The following is a 16730-nucleotide window of genomic DNA, read 5'->3' as shown; positions in this document are numbered from 1 at the left end:
GACTTTGCATACGAAGCCAGCATTAAACACATGTGAGAATAGAATATGCAGTAGAATATCAAAGGTTTTAACTACTCAGTGCCCATCCTGCATTTCTAGCCTAAGATCTGCAGCTGGAGCAACAGCAGTGCTACAGTGCTTCACAGAACTGCTTACCTGCAGAAGGCAGTGTCCTCAGTTCCACTAGAAGTGAAATAAGCTCCTTAACAAGCCTGCTGCTCCAGTTTCCTAGATCTTCTATCTTCTGTGATAAATTGTACTGGGAAGCAGTTTTTAAACTAAAGCTTTCAAGAGCTTTAAGAAAGCTTATAGACAAGCAGGACAGCCTCTCAGAGGCCAGGAGCATTGCTGGCTGGTCAGCCACTAGCAAGGTGAAATCACTAGCAATTAAGAGAAACATTTTCTTACACTCAATTCAAACCTGTGTTGTCAAAACGGAACAGAAGACCTCCTTCATTCATCCAAAGTCAACACATTTTGCTGTTAAACAGATCTTTAATATCAGTAATGTGGGAAGTGACATCTCAGTGCACAACAGCACAGAGACTACAGTTTTGGAGGTTCTCCCATTTCAGACACAAAAAGGAAACATGAGGAAAAACATGCAATCAAACAATGATCAGCTCTAGATACATCATGAGGTTTGGTCCAAAAAAAACATTGAAACAATTAATCCAGTTACTGCAAACATAGCTTCTCCGAGTACGGTTAAGATATTGCATTTGTAGTGTTTCCATTGTACTTTCCTTCAGCGAACCAGCGGAGCCTGCTTGAGTGAGATGAGGACCGAACGCATGCGGGACACATCTTTTGCCTGCTTACTAGACTTGGGATTAAAGTCACAGAGCTGAGCCACACGTTCCCACTCAGTGCCCGGAAAAACATCTTCTGCATCATTCACAAAGGCTTCTTCAGCTGCCCTAAAAGCAATGCAATGCACCTTGCGTTAATGCCCAACAAATAAGGCACTCTTCTCTTACAGGATGCAGTTTCTTTCAGCACATTTTGTAAGAAATGTGACCTGACAGCTGCTTGTGGAAATTATGGCTACTTACGCTCCCACTGCGCCAACCCCAGACGTGAAAGTAGGTTGCAGTAGTAAGCTATGCACAAGCAGTGCAGAGGGTTGCTGTGTAAAATGTTGGAATACAGGTGTTTGGTTTTAGGAATAGTTACTGAGTCTTTGCCTAAGGAGTCACCCACAAACTGGCCAAGAAGTAAGGTCCTATACCGGCATTTTATTTACATAGAAATGCCCAAGCTTTAACTACTTAAGCCTCTGCCACTTGATGGCTAACATTGGACACTTGCCAACCAGAAATTTAAAACTCTCTGCAAGCATGTCTCCAAACAGATTCCATTTGAGGATTTAATCAGCCCCAAGGCTTACAGGCCATCAAAAAAACCCCCAAAAACTATCTGCTGATGATTCCCAATGCTGTAGTGGAGCAGCATGAAAAGTAATTTAAGTCATGAATTCCATGCTTGTGGGTGGTATAGACTTAAGCACTTCTTGGCAGAGGGGATGACTTGTTTGAGGTCAGCTCACAGGATAAACACATTTACCCTGCTCTCACCCTAAGAAGACTCTAAGGAGGCTTTGCACATTATGTACAGGTTACTGCCACTGGCTTCCCAGCTGTATCCTTTTGGCATTGCTATGCTGCCAACAACATTGCTTCAATGCAGGCATAACACTCCAGCATCTAGTTTACATGAACTGTGGGGCCCCTGGTAGCTGCCCAAGCGCAAGAGCAGTAAACATCATGAGGTCAAACCAAATCCATCTACTCCAACAAATAGTACAGAAAAAGCAGTGAAGATGACTCTCCCATGAGGGTTCAGCACTGTTCACAGGGATGATAAGGTTACAGACACCACTGAAGACAAGGGTCACTACAACACTGCTACTTCATGTGACATGACACTTTTAAGGGGCAGTGAAGATTTTTTTACTTAACTGTTCTAGGCTGTAGCAAGGATGATTTATGTTTGTGCTTAAAGGTGAAGAGAAGAAAAGAAACAAGGAGAGAAAGTTTAAGTCAGATATAGAAAATGAGAATGAGTTCAATGCAGATGATCAGCTGGCTGAACATGCAGTAGTAGCCTAGCCTACATTCAGCAAACAGGCTGTCAACTTTATTCTGCAGCACTGCACATTTGCATTGGATATAGGAAAACAAGGGATTTATAGGAAAAAAAATGTATCAAAATCAACTCCAGGAGACTTCAGAAAAGTCAAACACCACCTGTAAATCCGTCATCTCACAAGTCTTGGTTTACATCCACCTACAGTTAGATAATGAATTCCACACTGGACCTTCAGTATTAACTCACTCAAAGCCACACCATGGCTCACAATACACCTTGTAAGGGTGTCACCTTAGAATCTGTGACATGGCCATCTTTCAATTCAAGTCTAAAAATTAAGGGAAGAAATTAAAATACACAAACAAGCCAATGAACATTGCAATCCTTCCAGCCCACAGAAACTAGCATACTCATTGGGGCTCGAAAGTCACCGTTGTATTCTCATTGATCCATTAGACTGGCAAAATGCACAGAGCTCTCCTAAATGTTCTCCTAGCAGCTGATGCTGATCTTCCAATATCACCTTCTTGTGCTTTTCATCTGTTCTCTACATGTACACATCTTTTCTACCTGCTGTAAACCAGGGTAGTTCCTTTCTGCCTTCCTTGGCTTGCAGAGTTTTACGTGCAAGCATTGCTTGAATATTTTTCTGATTACATAGGGAAACGAGCACAGAGCAGGAGCTCAATGCCTATTACAGAGAATGCAGAGTTAAACACTGTGCTTCTCTGTGGAAGTGACTAGGACTAAATACAGCAGCCATGTGAGACTGTAGACACTAACCCACATACCCAGCAAAGCACCTTGCTAAGCAGTGTTCACTGGCCTGGAAACAACTGTAAACCCCTACATCTAAAGGCTACTGAGGTCATTACCAAAATTCCAGCAGTATGTATACTACATGACTTAATCTGAAAGTGCAGTGAAATGTTATGCAGTGTATGGGATACTTACAGAAAAACTGCACTCAATACTGTAGATCAGAGTCAGTCCAAATAGTGAAGGCTATTAATTTATACTGCCCTGAAATATTCAGAAGTCATCTTCAGACATTCAACACTATTTCTGACATTCCTCGTTAGCTAGTTGGCTAGCAAACAGAATTAGTAGTTAAGCAACATACACATAACCAATCACGTCAGCGAAGGGTTGTTTGAAGAAAGCTTCATCTGCCACCCTAGGTAGCAAGTAGTCCAACAGGTAGGCAAGCAGGCAGGAGAAAAGAGATAAGGATAAGAAGTAGGGAACACAGCTGAAGGCAGTTTTAACATGCACATTAACCTTGTATCACCTAGATTTACTGTAACAGGCAAGCAGATACCACACGGAATGTATCAATTAAGCCATTGCCTCAGAGGGGCACGCAGAAGCTCTGCTACACCCTAGAAGTTGGGACCAGCCAGTTTAGGACTAGAGTCCCAATCTTAGTATTAGGGTACTTCCAGTGGACAGAAGCTACCATTAGGAGAGCCATCTCTCCAGGCTGATGAGAATGCCAAACATTCCTTCTGTGCAACAGTTGCAAAATGGACTTTGTTCCAGAACACATACCCTGCCCTCAAACCCTGGCCACAATAAAGCTGTGGGGGTAAGACAAGCTCTGGCCACCATTAATTACATTTCCCTTTCTTGGCCCAACCAGAAGACTGTACTTCAATGAACGGAACTGAAAAATCCATAATTCTGTAGGAAGTGTAGGCCTCCATGCCTCCTTTAGGAAGAAGTAGGACTTTACCTACTCAAGACAACCCTGTTTCTGTTAAGAAAAATGGTGTTAAAATAAAAAAACCCACCCCAAACCCAGTTTATCTTGAAGTCTGTGGATTCCTAAAGTATAAAGCAGCCCTGATCATCACCTGATCAGAATGACAATGGTAGCCCTAGGTCAGAAGTAGCAATCTAAGTGGTATTAAGTCAATACTATCACCTTCACATAGCCTGAAGTTAAAATTTCACAGGGAACTTCTCAGAAGATGTAAGAGCTTACTAGACTAGCAATCAGGTCATTAGTTTCTGACCTACAGCCCATAATTAAACAATGCAAACCCAACAGAGTCAGCATTTAGTTATTCACCACCAGAACTGCTTCGGGTTATTTCTCAAATGCTTCCAAAAAGGAGCAGTCGAAGGCTTTAAGATACCTAATGAAACAACTTGCAGCAAAGACTAACTAAAAGTCACTTCCATGTGTTCTAATGATAGCAAGTAAGATTGCTAGTCTCAAGGTAGATAATTATAGTCACTGAAGACCCATGCAGCTGAGAGCATGCTAACAAGTGGGTAGACTAAAGTTTTTTTCTGGCGATGTTCAGTCTTTGTGTCTTATGGAACCATTAGTTCATTATCTTAATGCTTTGTCTGCCTGTTCTTGGACATTTAAACAAGATTCTAAGAAAATTTAAAAGATAGTCTACCACAGGAGACCCACTCCTTAGAAGGAGAGGTTATTTTAATGATCTGAAGGACTAGTGCCTTAGGGCATGCTGGAAGTATTCTAACCTCCCTCCACCCATTTCTTTCATATCCAGTACCATAACTCTTCAGGTGGCTGGAGAAACCTTACCTGTTGCTGGCTTTTGTTTTCTGGAGCTTTTCATCTTGCCTTGCATACCACTCCTCCAACTCCTTTATTGCTTTCTCTTTCCATTCTGCTTCCTGCTTTCGTGAGTTCGCATCTGAAGATTAAAGAATTGATTTGTCAGTCACATTTTCTCCCGCTGAATCTTGCCATTTCAGCTGATGGCTCAGATTGCACTCTAGTGCAGAGAGTTGCTGTGTCTACTCAGAGAAAGGTTAGGAGATTTCCTGATTTAGACCATGAGAACTCTACATATCATGAACATTCAGAGGATTAGCTAAACAGAATGCCTATTCTGCATAACTGGGATTGTCCACTTCAGTTTAGGATAGGCATTTGTAGACTAATTCATATTCAGTAAGTCTGTTGGCCTGCACAGTGTTTAAAAACAGAAACAGTCACCTTGCTATGCTAGTGCTAGAACAAAGCTCAGTAAAGCCTCTGTGCTTAAATAAAGCAAAGGAGTATGGCACTAAGCATGCTTTTACACCCAGTCTACAGTTGGGGACAAGCTCATGTGCTGTAAGTAGCCCGGAAGAGGAACAACAGGCTCAGCTATATTCAGAATTACATTGTACAGAAGGTTCTGTCCTAACAATTTAAGGCAAAGCCTCCCCCCTAATGCAAGTGGAAATCATACCAATTTGTAGGTTCTTAGAAGCCGTCCACTGGTAGGTATCACTGCATTTGACAGCTGTATTTAGTTTAGTTACTACTCCGTGACTTAACTTATCTATTAGATAGATTAAGATCTGTGTGACAACAGATGGACTCAGCAACTACAAAATGAGCAATCTTTATCCTTTGAAGAAAGTTATGATAGCTGCAGCATTTATTCACTCTTTTCTGCTGATAAAAACTGTTCATTTTCTGTCAGCTTATTTGTAAGTAAAGGGCAGGACACATGAATACTCTTGAGGTTCAGAGTTGCTGACTCCAACAACAGTATTAAGTCTGCTTACTGGAAGACTCACCCAGACTTCCTACTCAAACTCAAGCACATTAGATTCCCAAAAGCCAGAAGCCAGTCTTGAGAATTCTGCTGCTTAAGAAGCTGCCACTAAGTCACTCACAAGAAAGAACACTACTACAACAAACACCCTCCTTACCAAGTTGCTCCAGGCGCTCCTTTTGCTCTTCTCTCCACTTACGAATACTCTCCGGTTCTGACTGCAGTCGATCTACTTGGGATACGGTCACACAGTTTGTTGGACCATTAATCTTCTTAAAGGGAAGGAATAGTAATGTCATTTGTACATGACAACTGAATATTTCAGATAACTGCCTGCAAGCTACACAAAATTAGAATTTGAACTGAGCACGTAATGCATTTATCTGATCTTATATCACATTTCCATAACCACATTTCCATTACCACGAAAAATATCTTGCCACAAATTGCAGAAGGATTGAAGCAAATTGCCTCTAGCAATCAGGGATCAAACAAATTCAAGTTGACTGGCAAGTCAAACCGTGTCAGAGCTCTGCACCTGAAGAAAGCAGAAGACAATGCCTAGCCCCTCACTATTCAGTTGCAGGCCTAGAGATCCTCCAGTTCATTTCACTTAAATATTTAGATGTGAAGGGTTTTTTTGTTTGTTTTTTACAGTTTTATTCATAGGAGTTTAAAACATTCTCTGTAATTTATTTGTCTACTTCAGAGGCATTTGCCAACTTAACTGATAATAAAAACCAATGTCCTTTAAAGACATTACAGAATTGGAATTGCTGTATACAGCTTAGAACCCAAGAGGCATTTCTACATTTAAGCATCAAAACAGTGTATTGGCACACATTTTACTATACAGTAGCTCAAAGACTTGCAATGAATAGAGCTATCATAAATTCACCAGATTTGTGGAGCTAATTAATATTGTGCTATTTGCCACACATCATACACCAAGTCCAACAACTTTCATAGGTTCACCTTACTCTTAACAGACCTAAGAAATACCTCTCCTGACAGTACCAGATGGATTGCAGCTACTGACAGATTTCACTGTGTCTGGCCCCTCTTTGGGCCTCCTGTAGCCCTCAATGAAGGAATAATGCAAAAAGAAGGAGCTAGGCCAGTGAAACAGCACCAGGCTTCACATTCAAAACAAAATTAATTGGCCAGTTACAAGGCCAAACTAGTTACCAGTAGCTAAAACAAAAGTTACATATAGCCCATTCAGTGTGTTCTTCCTCCTTAACCTAGGAACCTCTATCAACCAAAACAGCTGGTCACTAAGAACTGCAAACACAAAATCATGGTATCTCATCTACCTTTTGTTATATAAGGAATCACAAAGCACCAGTAAGATACAGTTTTTCCATCAATCTCACAGCAATGGTGAGGATATAAAAACGCTGGCAGCAATGAAAGTTGTTTATGTCTCCACAAAGCTCAGTGGTCATTCACAAGTCTATGGAGAAGAAGCTCATACAGTGCCCCTTTTCCAAGCATTCGTTCACACAGGGCTACCCAGCCAACTCTGATACCAGGCAGCGACAATGCTTAGCCAAATTGATGTGAAATTCAGTTACAAAGCAGTGATTGTCTTAGCATGCCTCATCCTTCCCTGATGCTAATAAAGCAAGTATCTCCTCCTCTTGTCATTACCATAGCTGACTAATGTGTTTCATACTATGATTGAGCTATTTAGCTCAACTTCATGCAACTATGTCACTAAGAACTGTATAATGTTTTCACTCAGCTCCTTGTAAGACCCACCTTGATGAGACAATCAGGATGCAGGAATTATCCTTAAAGAGCAAGCAATTCAGAAAACTGCTTTGACGTAGATGGAGCATGCTTTCAGCTTATTAGCCAGTGGCAAGCCAAAATTCAGCCATATCACAGAGCCTGCTCATTCTGCTTACAGTGGTTATGTCCTATTAAGCCATAATTCAAAATGGACACCTACTTTATGTTGCCTCTAAATTCAGAGGAGGAGCATATTAAGAGCATTAACAGCTTTTGAGATGAGCTAGTATAATAGAAGTTTCTCTTCGAAGATGAAATGAAAGTACATTCGAGATAAGAAATGGAAAGTATTAGTCTAGATTAAGGTAAAGTTCTCAGAGTAGAACAGCATATTCAAAGTACAGAATACTTCTATCTTACCTCATAGTCATTTCTGTTAACCACTTCATCAGCAGCATCTGTAAAGAAGTGACTGTAGTTTAGCCATTTGAGAAAAGACAAAACATACATTTACTGATTTCAGTAACTTGTATGGAAAGCTTTACTAGACTATCTAATATGGGAGCTATGCAAATAAGTGTTACTTTATACTTTGCAGGGTCACTTCCTTACCTCTGCAATTTTCCCCAATAGGCACAAGAAACTAAGCAACCCCTTATTCTGTAGAACTAGTAATACAAGATCATTTCTTCATCATGAGATCATGCTTCAGTCTACATAAACAGAGCTGATGCTGCTGAGAAGCTGCTACAGACAGTGTTCTTAAGTTACTTTCTCCTCCCTATCTTAGAAGGCTTAGTGACTACTAGACAACTGTTCAGACGTTAAGAAGCATGAATCACTGTTTTGGTCTCTACCTAGAAGATTAGCAATCCTGCAGCCAACACTTAGTAATTCTTATCCTAGTTTGGTTACCTCCTAATTCCTAATCAGCTCAAAAGATAAAGCTAACATGCCTAGCAAAGTCACCTTTCTGCTACCTTCTGTGATGACATGTTTGATAGCTTCCTATGTCAGCTGCAGCATTACTCCCTCTAGAAGTGACACTGGCAATAGAGCTTCAGGAAGAGGATCAGCGAGGAATGTTTGCACAGAACCCTCAGATTTTATCTTATTGAAAGACAGCCAAAGGGAACATATGTCAGTTGTAGGTGAAGCATTTAAATTCGTGAAGCTACTTACATCTACAGACTATGCAAAACACCAATATTTTAAAAAACTGCTAAATCTCAGCAACACCACATGTAACTGGCACAGTGTGACGTAACATCTGTTGATATGATATAACAAATCGTAACAAATCATGCCTACCCATGCCCAAAACCTTTGTACCACCCATAACGCTACCATGGACAAACTTATCACACAAAAGTGTTTCTGCCATGTTAGTACACTCTTCAATGAAAGAAGAGACTGTGCCAAAGTCACCAAGCAAAGCAAGCAGAAAATCAAGTTATCTTGCACCACCTTCTTAAATAAGATGGCTATTTCACCTACAACTACATTATGCTGCAGTATCCTCAATGTCTTTGTGGCTAGGTATGCCCCATCTTCACATTGGTAGTGTTATGGCACACGGGATACTCTTTTACACACGCGATACACATACTCTTATCTGGGAACTAGGCAAGTATGTATAAGTCCTGAGCCCTGAACAGCAATCATTAACTGTATCAGGTAGAGGACTGTAAACTCATCAGTTCAAACGTAGCAGTTAATTTGGAAGATGCTAGTATTCAAGAACACACTTAACTAGCTTCAGTAGAGGAGGACCCAAGTTAACAAAAACCAGATTTTCAGTTATGAGAACCTATTATTTTATAACTCGACTCCTATATCTGAAAGATGGTGGCTACTTTGTCCAATTCCTATTCCTCTGCAAGTTACAGGAGCCAAAAAGAACTGGTTTGAAAGGCACATAAACCTAAGAGCATCTGTCTGCTTCACAGCAGCTGCCCTGCGCATCACTTAACATCAAGCTGGAAGCTCCTTCAAAGCAGATCTGTAGAGGTCGCTGCACACGTGCTGTCTTGGGCAGTTACAGCTACATCTCACAGTTCTACTAAATGGGTTTATAAAGACTAAAGCCCACAAAGCAAACATGTTTACACTTCATTGTCCTTCAATTTAAGCCTATCTGCACTACAGACGCATGCTGCAGCTGTTCACCTTGGCTTGACAGGGCTGGAAATTAAGGCTAAGCCAGGCTCTATAACTCATCATGACATTAACAGCTTGAATAAGCCAGCTGCCCACTCTGCCCACCTTGGAAGAGCCAAGATCAATTCAGACAACCAAATTATAGACATTAGTTTATTGCTCCAACACTCAAGACAGGCTAGCCTTTTAAATATATGTAGTTCTTATCTCTAGAAAGAAGGCAGTTGTTTCATGAGAGACTCCTTGGGAAGCACTGACTCTCCAGCCAGGTGAGAGGGCTAGTAAGTCTTGATTCTTCCAAGAACTGTGATAATAAGATTAAGTTTTCTTGTTACAGCAAGAAACACCCATTAGGGTCACTGGTACTCATGCAGTAGTCTGCTGAGGTAAAAGGAATGACTTCATTGCTAAGGGCTGCAGCTGAAATGAAACAGATATATTTGTCTTAGGGCTGCATTTCTGCACAGAAACAGCCACTAACTGGCATAAAGCCAAGTGTTTCCAGAGGGCATCCAGGTCAGAAGCATTAAAAATATTAAAATAAACTTCCCTTCTGTTCTGAGCCCCCTAAAACTTGTGATTAAGATGCAGAGTCAGCACGCTAACTCTGCATACTGCAAGCAGAAGAGGAAATGGCACTGTAGCAGCATGCTGTCATATGCCAATACAAGTATGCTAACTGGACCAAGACCAATAGTCATTCTCTCACTTCAGCTCTCCAGTCCCAGTGTTTGTGTAATTCAGTAAGAAATCCAGAAAAACTACCTGCTTGCCAGCCTTCATATCAGTAATCAATGCTAACTGTGTATCAGATTTCCTGATCAGATTCTGTCCACAGAAACATGTAATTTTATACCTAACTTTCCACAGAAAAAGCCCAAATACTGTTACTGCTATCATCGTGTTTTCTTCGGCAATGAACAATGAGGGGTCTCTACTGGTTTCAGAGTCCACCTAATTCTATCATAGCATATGATAGCATCTTGAAGCTCCTGAGGTTAACACTGCACATCTACAACTAGCAGCTCTGGATATAGCAACAGAAGAACATAATCAAGTTTAACATATTCTGGCATAAGGTTAAGTAACTTCACCACTCAATGCCCAGTTTCCCATCCATTTTTCTTTTAGGCAGAGACTACACTTCTCCTTTACCTACCTCTCATCCATAGTAAGATGAGAAAGAAGAATCTTCTCCAAAGCTTTTGTTTAGATAGTTATGCAAGAAACTGAGGAAGAAATAGTTTTCTAGCCATAACTCATTCTTATGCTTGTGTGTAAAATACAGGCATGCAGGTCAGGAAGAGTGTTTCTTTCCCATGTTTTAGTTCTAACCCACTTGCATACCAAAACCCATTAGAGTTCCCTCATTTCCAATAATCAATAGGCTACTACTAGACGACAGCTTCCTCTCCGCAATAATGCTTCTGTAATTTCCCAACAGATACAGTATTCTCTTGTAAACAAAAGACAGGGTTTTCTGCCATAAGCTTCATAACAATGCAGTATCACCACAAGCCAGCAAATACAAGTTAGATCGTTACAAATACCATCCCTTTATTATACATTTCTCAGTGCTACTTTATCTGAAGCCTCAAGATTGAATAGCAAAAGCCAGAACAACAGCTGTTGAAACAATTAAGAAAAAAGTATCAATAGTCACAAACAGCTAACTGCTTTACTGTGTTTAAAATATCTGTGGTGATAACTAGAGAGACAGGGGAAACAGTTCTTTCCTAAATAATTTTCAAGCAAATTCATATTCAGTCCCTGAAAGGCTGTTAAATGTGGTTTAAGGACAAACCACCAAATGCAATTAAGTTTTTTAATTGTTAAAGACAGCCTCTTCAGAAGATGGAGAAACAGCATTCATTCAAGTTCATACTAAAGTGACAGAGCTTGAAACTGTGAAGGCAGTGTTTGAGACTAGATAGCCTACATTAATCTTGTATTTCCACAATTGATAACATAGAAAACTGCTTGTCTTTGAATGTAATTCTCCACAAGAAGCTACTTGACAAGTAGTCACAAGGGTTTTTATACTGACATACAGGTTCTAGAAGCCACACACTTCAACCTGAACTCACTCTCTCCTCCTTACAGGACATTGCAAGTCCTGTTATAACCTGAAGACCTAGTATTGTCAGACTGGAGAGAACTGAAGAGTTTGACTGTAAATAAATGCAGGCGTAGGTTTATCACTGAAAAGGAAAATTCATAAAGACCAAGTTACTAGTAACTAGGGAACAGCACTGTACCGCTTGATTTATATGGTACTTCCCATTTTCTCAAGTAGTGATTATGCTTTATCTTTCAAGGGAAATAAGATGTTTTCACATCCCCAGGAAGCTTGAACAAGATAGCTATTTACATAATAAATGGCCTACTGGTTCAGGCCAGTATTCCAACCCTGACCAGGTCAACATGAAGTGATTCTGAGTGACACACATGAGCTTGGCAGCATTCTGCTATTCCCCCCTATACTCATCCAGTATCAACCATTACTACAATTAACAGCAATATACACTAATACTAGTTTCCTGATATTTGTATTAACTATTCCCTTCTGTCCATGTATTTACGTAATCTTTTTTTAAGAGGCTTCAATTTAAAAACTGTTTGTTGTATGTGACACCATGTTTCTTACAAGTGTATTTCAAGAAGTTGTGTTTCTCACAATATTTGAAGTTAAAATCTTCAAACTTCAGCTGAGAGCTGCCTAAGTTTTTGGCCCAGTATTTAGAAAGAAAACTTATCCAACAGACCTGTAAAATAAGGAGTTCAAAAAGGTACAGTTAAAAAAAGTAAATCCACAAATCCCTGATTACGATGCTTAAGGATTTACATAAGAATCATTTGCCACCATGCCTGAGCTAGCGCATTTTGCACTGCTGCAGCCCACACTTTTTAACAAGGAGGGAGTTGAGTGCAGGCTTCAACAGTCAACAAACGGATATTATGTTAAAAAATGGGACCCCTAAAAGTCCACAAGCAACATTTAACAGGCTAGAGCATAAATGCAATCCCAGTGCATACAAGAAAGCAAGAGGACATACAGCTCACGTCTAAACTTCCCAGGAACTTACATCATATTATCATATTCATTATTTTATGACCCTCTTTCTACAGAAAGTTCTCCAGTAATAGTTTTGCATTCCATGACAAGTGAACTTAGGTGACTTGAGAAAAGCCTCTTGAAAAGCAATTAAAGAGCTACTTCCACATATCAAACCAATCCAGAAATATTTAACAAGGTGACTTTTTGACAAGAAATCACTCTGCAATAGCCACATTGCATGCACATAAAGAAAGTATAGGTCCCAGCACCTTGTGAGAAAGGCCAGTGTCAGAACTTTCTCCAAAGAAATTAGTCCTCAAACAGCTACTTTAATGTTCCAGAGCCTGTTTGGAATGTAAAGTCCATATAAGGGGCTCCTGAAAGTAAGAGAGGAAGTGTCCACTGTGTCTGTTTTTTGCAATATACACAGCATACAGAAGTCAAGTTACATCTGATATCAGAACAGGATGATGTTCTGATAATGATTATCCTCATACTATGGTACTTAAGCAAGTTATTCCCCAATAAACACCCTTTTTACAGGAAGTGTGTAGTCCATTAAGTTTTGAACTTCACGAATGAGCTGACTACAGGTGCGCTATCTCTAAATAAGGACTGGTAGCAGCAGGTCTCCACTACTCACTTTATCTAGTTGGGCTTTATTCTAAGAGATACTACAAACCCACATCCTGATACATAAAACATGCCAATGCTTTCAGAAATTAGGCTGCATAATGAAGACTTAATTCTGAAGATGTTCTAACCGGGAAGCAAAGTTATTCAACTTAATCTGAAGGAGAGTAGCATCTTCCTGAAGCAACAAAGAAATACCCTATGACCTGGTGACAAGTACCAGCAAAGTCTTTCAAGGATGCTGAAAGATCAGACAGCATCATCCTGCTTTCACAACTCCTCTCCACTTAAGACTTCAGTTAAAAACCCTAAACCTTTCGTAATCAGAAGTGTTGACTCAGGGCTGCTTCAGCTACCGCTAAACTAACTGAAAACACACTAACCTCTAGTTCCCAGCATACACAGCCACTCTCCTCTGAACGCGACAGTGCATTCTCCGCTGGCGGTTCTCTCACATTCAGTACAAAGGTTACCAAGGAACAAAGGCTAGAGGATTAGTAAAATTAAACATTAGCTTGACTGCTAGCGTACTTTAAGACTAAAACTAAGATCACTGCTTCTGAAGACAGAAACACAAGGGGCAGAACCCAACATACCCCGCTTTCAGGGGATCTACACTTCAGGCACGCTCCTGGATTAGAAGAGATCAGAGTTACTCAGCAGTGCATTCTTAACAGGCTACACCTGGGCAACCCCGGGCACCCCGGCCTCTCCAGGAGATACAAACCGTGAGCTCCACCGCGTCCGGGGGAGCAGGGAGAGATCACTTACACACGGCAGAGCACACGCAGGGCGGCCGAGACGGCATGCCTGCGCGGCCCAGCCCTAATCCCGAGACCACCCGCAGGCAGCCGGGCCCCACTCACCGGCGGCATGTGCTCGGGGAAGAAAGCCTAGGCGCGGCCCCCGCCGGCACCGCCCCTTCCCGGCCACGGGGCCTCGGAAGGAGAGGGGAAGCTGCGGGGCCCCACCGGGCTAGGACCCGACCCTCCCCGCCCCACCCGCTGGGCACGGCGCCTCGCTCCACAGGTATCCCGCCACGGGTAAGGGCGGCGGAGCGGAGCCCGCCGCCCCCTCCGCGCGTACCCAAGTCGAGGTCGTCCGGCACCTCGCCGTCCTCCAGGATGTCGTAGCCCTCATCGTTCTCGATACCCGCGATCTCGTTCTCCTGCTGCGCCAGGAAAGCGGCGGCAGGATCCTCGTCGGCGTCGGCCAGCGCCCCGTTACCGCCGGCGGCGGAATGCGGCTGGGCACCGAAAAGCTCCTGATCGGCCATGGGCACGAGAAGCGACGGCAGCACCGGAGCGCGAGCGACTGCGGCCTCCGCGCCTGCGCCTGCAGCAGAAATCAGCGCGGAAGGGAAGGGAGGGGGGCCCTCCGCGGGGCCAATGAGAGCCGAGCACCGCCCAGCAGCAAAGCCAATCGGCGCGCGGGGAAGGCGTGGCTAACGGAACTCTCTGCGTGAGGCGTTGGGCTCGAGCCAATCAGCGCCAAGAGCGTCGCTGGGGGGGGGGGCGGGAGGCCGGGGTCTGGAGGCCTCCGTCTCCCCATACGGGCTGCGGGGGAGCCGGCCGCGTCCGGGGAGCCGGCCGCCCAGGCAGGCGGAGCCCGGCCCGGCAGGCCCGGTCGGTCCCTACAGGTCTCCCTCCAGCATTGAGTCTGCGGCAGGGAGCGCCTGTCCGTTGCGTTCCTGTCAGAGCACCCCGCTGAGTGGAGCTGTGCTCCCTTCCCGCCAAAGGGCGGGCGCGCCGCTTGAACCCGGTGCCGGCGGGGTATGGGCGCAGTGCAAACACCAGTGCCGGCACAACGTCGAGCCAACGGCGTCTGGGAGGCAAACCTGCACCAGCAGAATAGGTCAATTAAAGCAACAGTGGATTTTCTGCTGTGACTTTGCGTGGTTTCTGTCTGATACTGGGAAGCTTAGACTAGTGTGATTTCAAGCACTGTGTATTCCATTGGACCATATGGAACCAAAAGTATTTATTTGAAAAACGATGATTTCTGACACACAAGATTTTATTGACAAAGTAACTTTGAGGGGTTTCTGTATCTGCAAATACTTTGTTGGCACAGCAAAGACTAAGGGGAGGGAAAAATAATGTAGAAAGGATAAAGTTATGCTGGCTCTCAAGATCATAGGATCATAGAACCATAGAATCATAGAATCATAGAATGGTTTGGGTTGGAAGGGACCTTAAAGATCATTGAGTTCCAACCCCCCTGCCATGGCCAGGAACACCTCCACTAGAGCAGGTTGCTCAAAGCCCCATCCAGCCTGGCCTTGAACACCTCCAGGGATGGGGCATCCACATGGGCATCCCTGGCAACCCTGGGCAACCTGTTCCAAAGTTAGTTCCAGGCAGTGCAGTTGCTGCAAGAGGTACTTGTTAAACTCTTACCCTTTGCCAATAAGCCTGTGTGTATGTTGCATGAGGTATTAGAGATATGCCGCCCAGGCTTGTGTTATAATGCCATTCAAACATGCTTCAGAAGGTGGCCAAATTCAGAGAAAAGTGTAACTCTGCAAGTCAGTTTGTTCCAATGTGGATTGAAGAATGTGAGCTAAACAGTATGTTGAGTTACACTTTCTTCCCCACTGTCAGCATCATTTGCTAAGGAAAAAAGAGCAAGCAAACTCATGCCATATGACAGAAAGCTCCCTTCACCCCACTTACTCAATTTGAACATGTGCCTGGTTTCTCCTGTGAAAATGCAGAATCTGGAATGACAGGAGCCTAGATTTCCCTCTGTTTTGTCTTCTAGGAGAAACACAGCAAGGTTATTTATTTTAAATAATGTCCAGAAGCCACAGGAAAACTAAAGAGTAACAGCAGTAAGCAGACCCAAAATTCACAATAGGAGACTAAAACCGAAACACCATCATTAAGTATATGCCATGCTTTCACAGAAACTTGCTTGCTTTGTCCCATAATTTGTTCCAACAACTCACTCCCACGTGTATTCTCATCACTCCTCTTTCCTTATATGTAAACAAAAGTGCAATATCTCACTACTTCTCTTTAACTGTGAATAGTGAATTTTGGATGACAACCTAGCAACTTCCTCTTTCACTCCTCCAGTGCCTCTTAGCCCTGTGGGAGATTTTTGATGACTTAATGGCACAAACACAAATAGAATACTGTGATTTAAAATGGAAAGCCAAATTGTTTACTTGCTTGTCTTAAATTTGCAGAATAGGGGTGAAAGCATATGAAATACAAGTGGAATTACAAGTTTGCAAATGGCTCAATAAAATTGTTATCTGTATTCCATCAGAACAGATAACTTCATCTTATTTGCTTTAGATACAAAGGAAAATACTGTGGGTCATTAGACGTGTCTTAATGATGAACTCTAAAATTTGTATGCTCTCTATAATTCAAGTGCACTGTGAAGTACTTTTGCACCATCAAAGCTGTTATCTTTTTCCTTCTTTCTTACTCTGCAAAAAGAAGTCAAGACAATGCCTTCTTTAAAGGCAGATGTCAATGCTTAGAGACCACTAGGCAACATGAGTAGTA

General features: G+C 42.5%; 1 protein-coding gene across 5 annotated transcripts; it reads right to left on the bottom strand.

Annotated features, from left to right (window-relative positions):
- Positions 1 to 475: 475 nt before the first annotated feature.
- CLTA (clathrin, light chain A) lies at positions 476 to 14564 on the bottom strand. 5 transcript variants are annotated; one of them, XM_014953795.1, is made up of 7 exons: positions 14296 to 14564; positions 7779 to 7816; positions 5779 to 5893; positions 4655 to 4766; positions 3215 to 3268; positions 1962 to 1997; positions 476 to 920 (listed from the first exon to the last, which is right to left on the bottom strand). In XM_014953795.1, exons 1-7 carry the CDS (start codon positions 14483 to 14485, stop codon positions 749 to 751), a joined length of 717 nt encoding a protein of 238 aa, XP_014809281.1. In that variant the 5' UTR covers positions 14486 to 14564; the 3' UTR covers positions 476 to 748. The 5 variants fall into 5 exon arrangements, with proteins under 5 accessions (XP_014809281.1, XP_014809282.1, XP_014809283.1 ...); XM_014953796.1 differs by having other exon boundaries at positions 5779 to 5890; XM_014953797.1 differs by lacking the exon at positions 1962 to 1997.
- Between the last annotated feature and the right edge of the window lie 2166 nt (positions 14565 to 16730).

The sequence above is a fragment of the Calidris pugnax genome, unplaced genomic scaffold (genome assembly GCF_001431845.1).
Source record: "Calidris pugnax isolate Ruff unplaced genomic scaffold, ASM143184v1 scaffold250, whole genome shotgun sequence".
In the NCBI taxonomy this organism is placed as follows: domain Eukaryota; kingdom Metazoa; phylum Chordata; class Aves; order Charadriiformes; family Scolopacidae; genus Calidris; species Calidris pugnax.
Note: the sequence above shows the minus strand (reverse complement) of the source record. Positions and strands in the feature narration are given on the sequence as shown.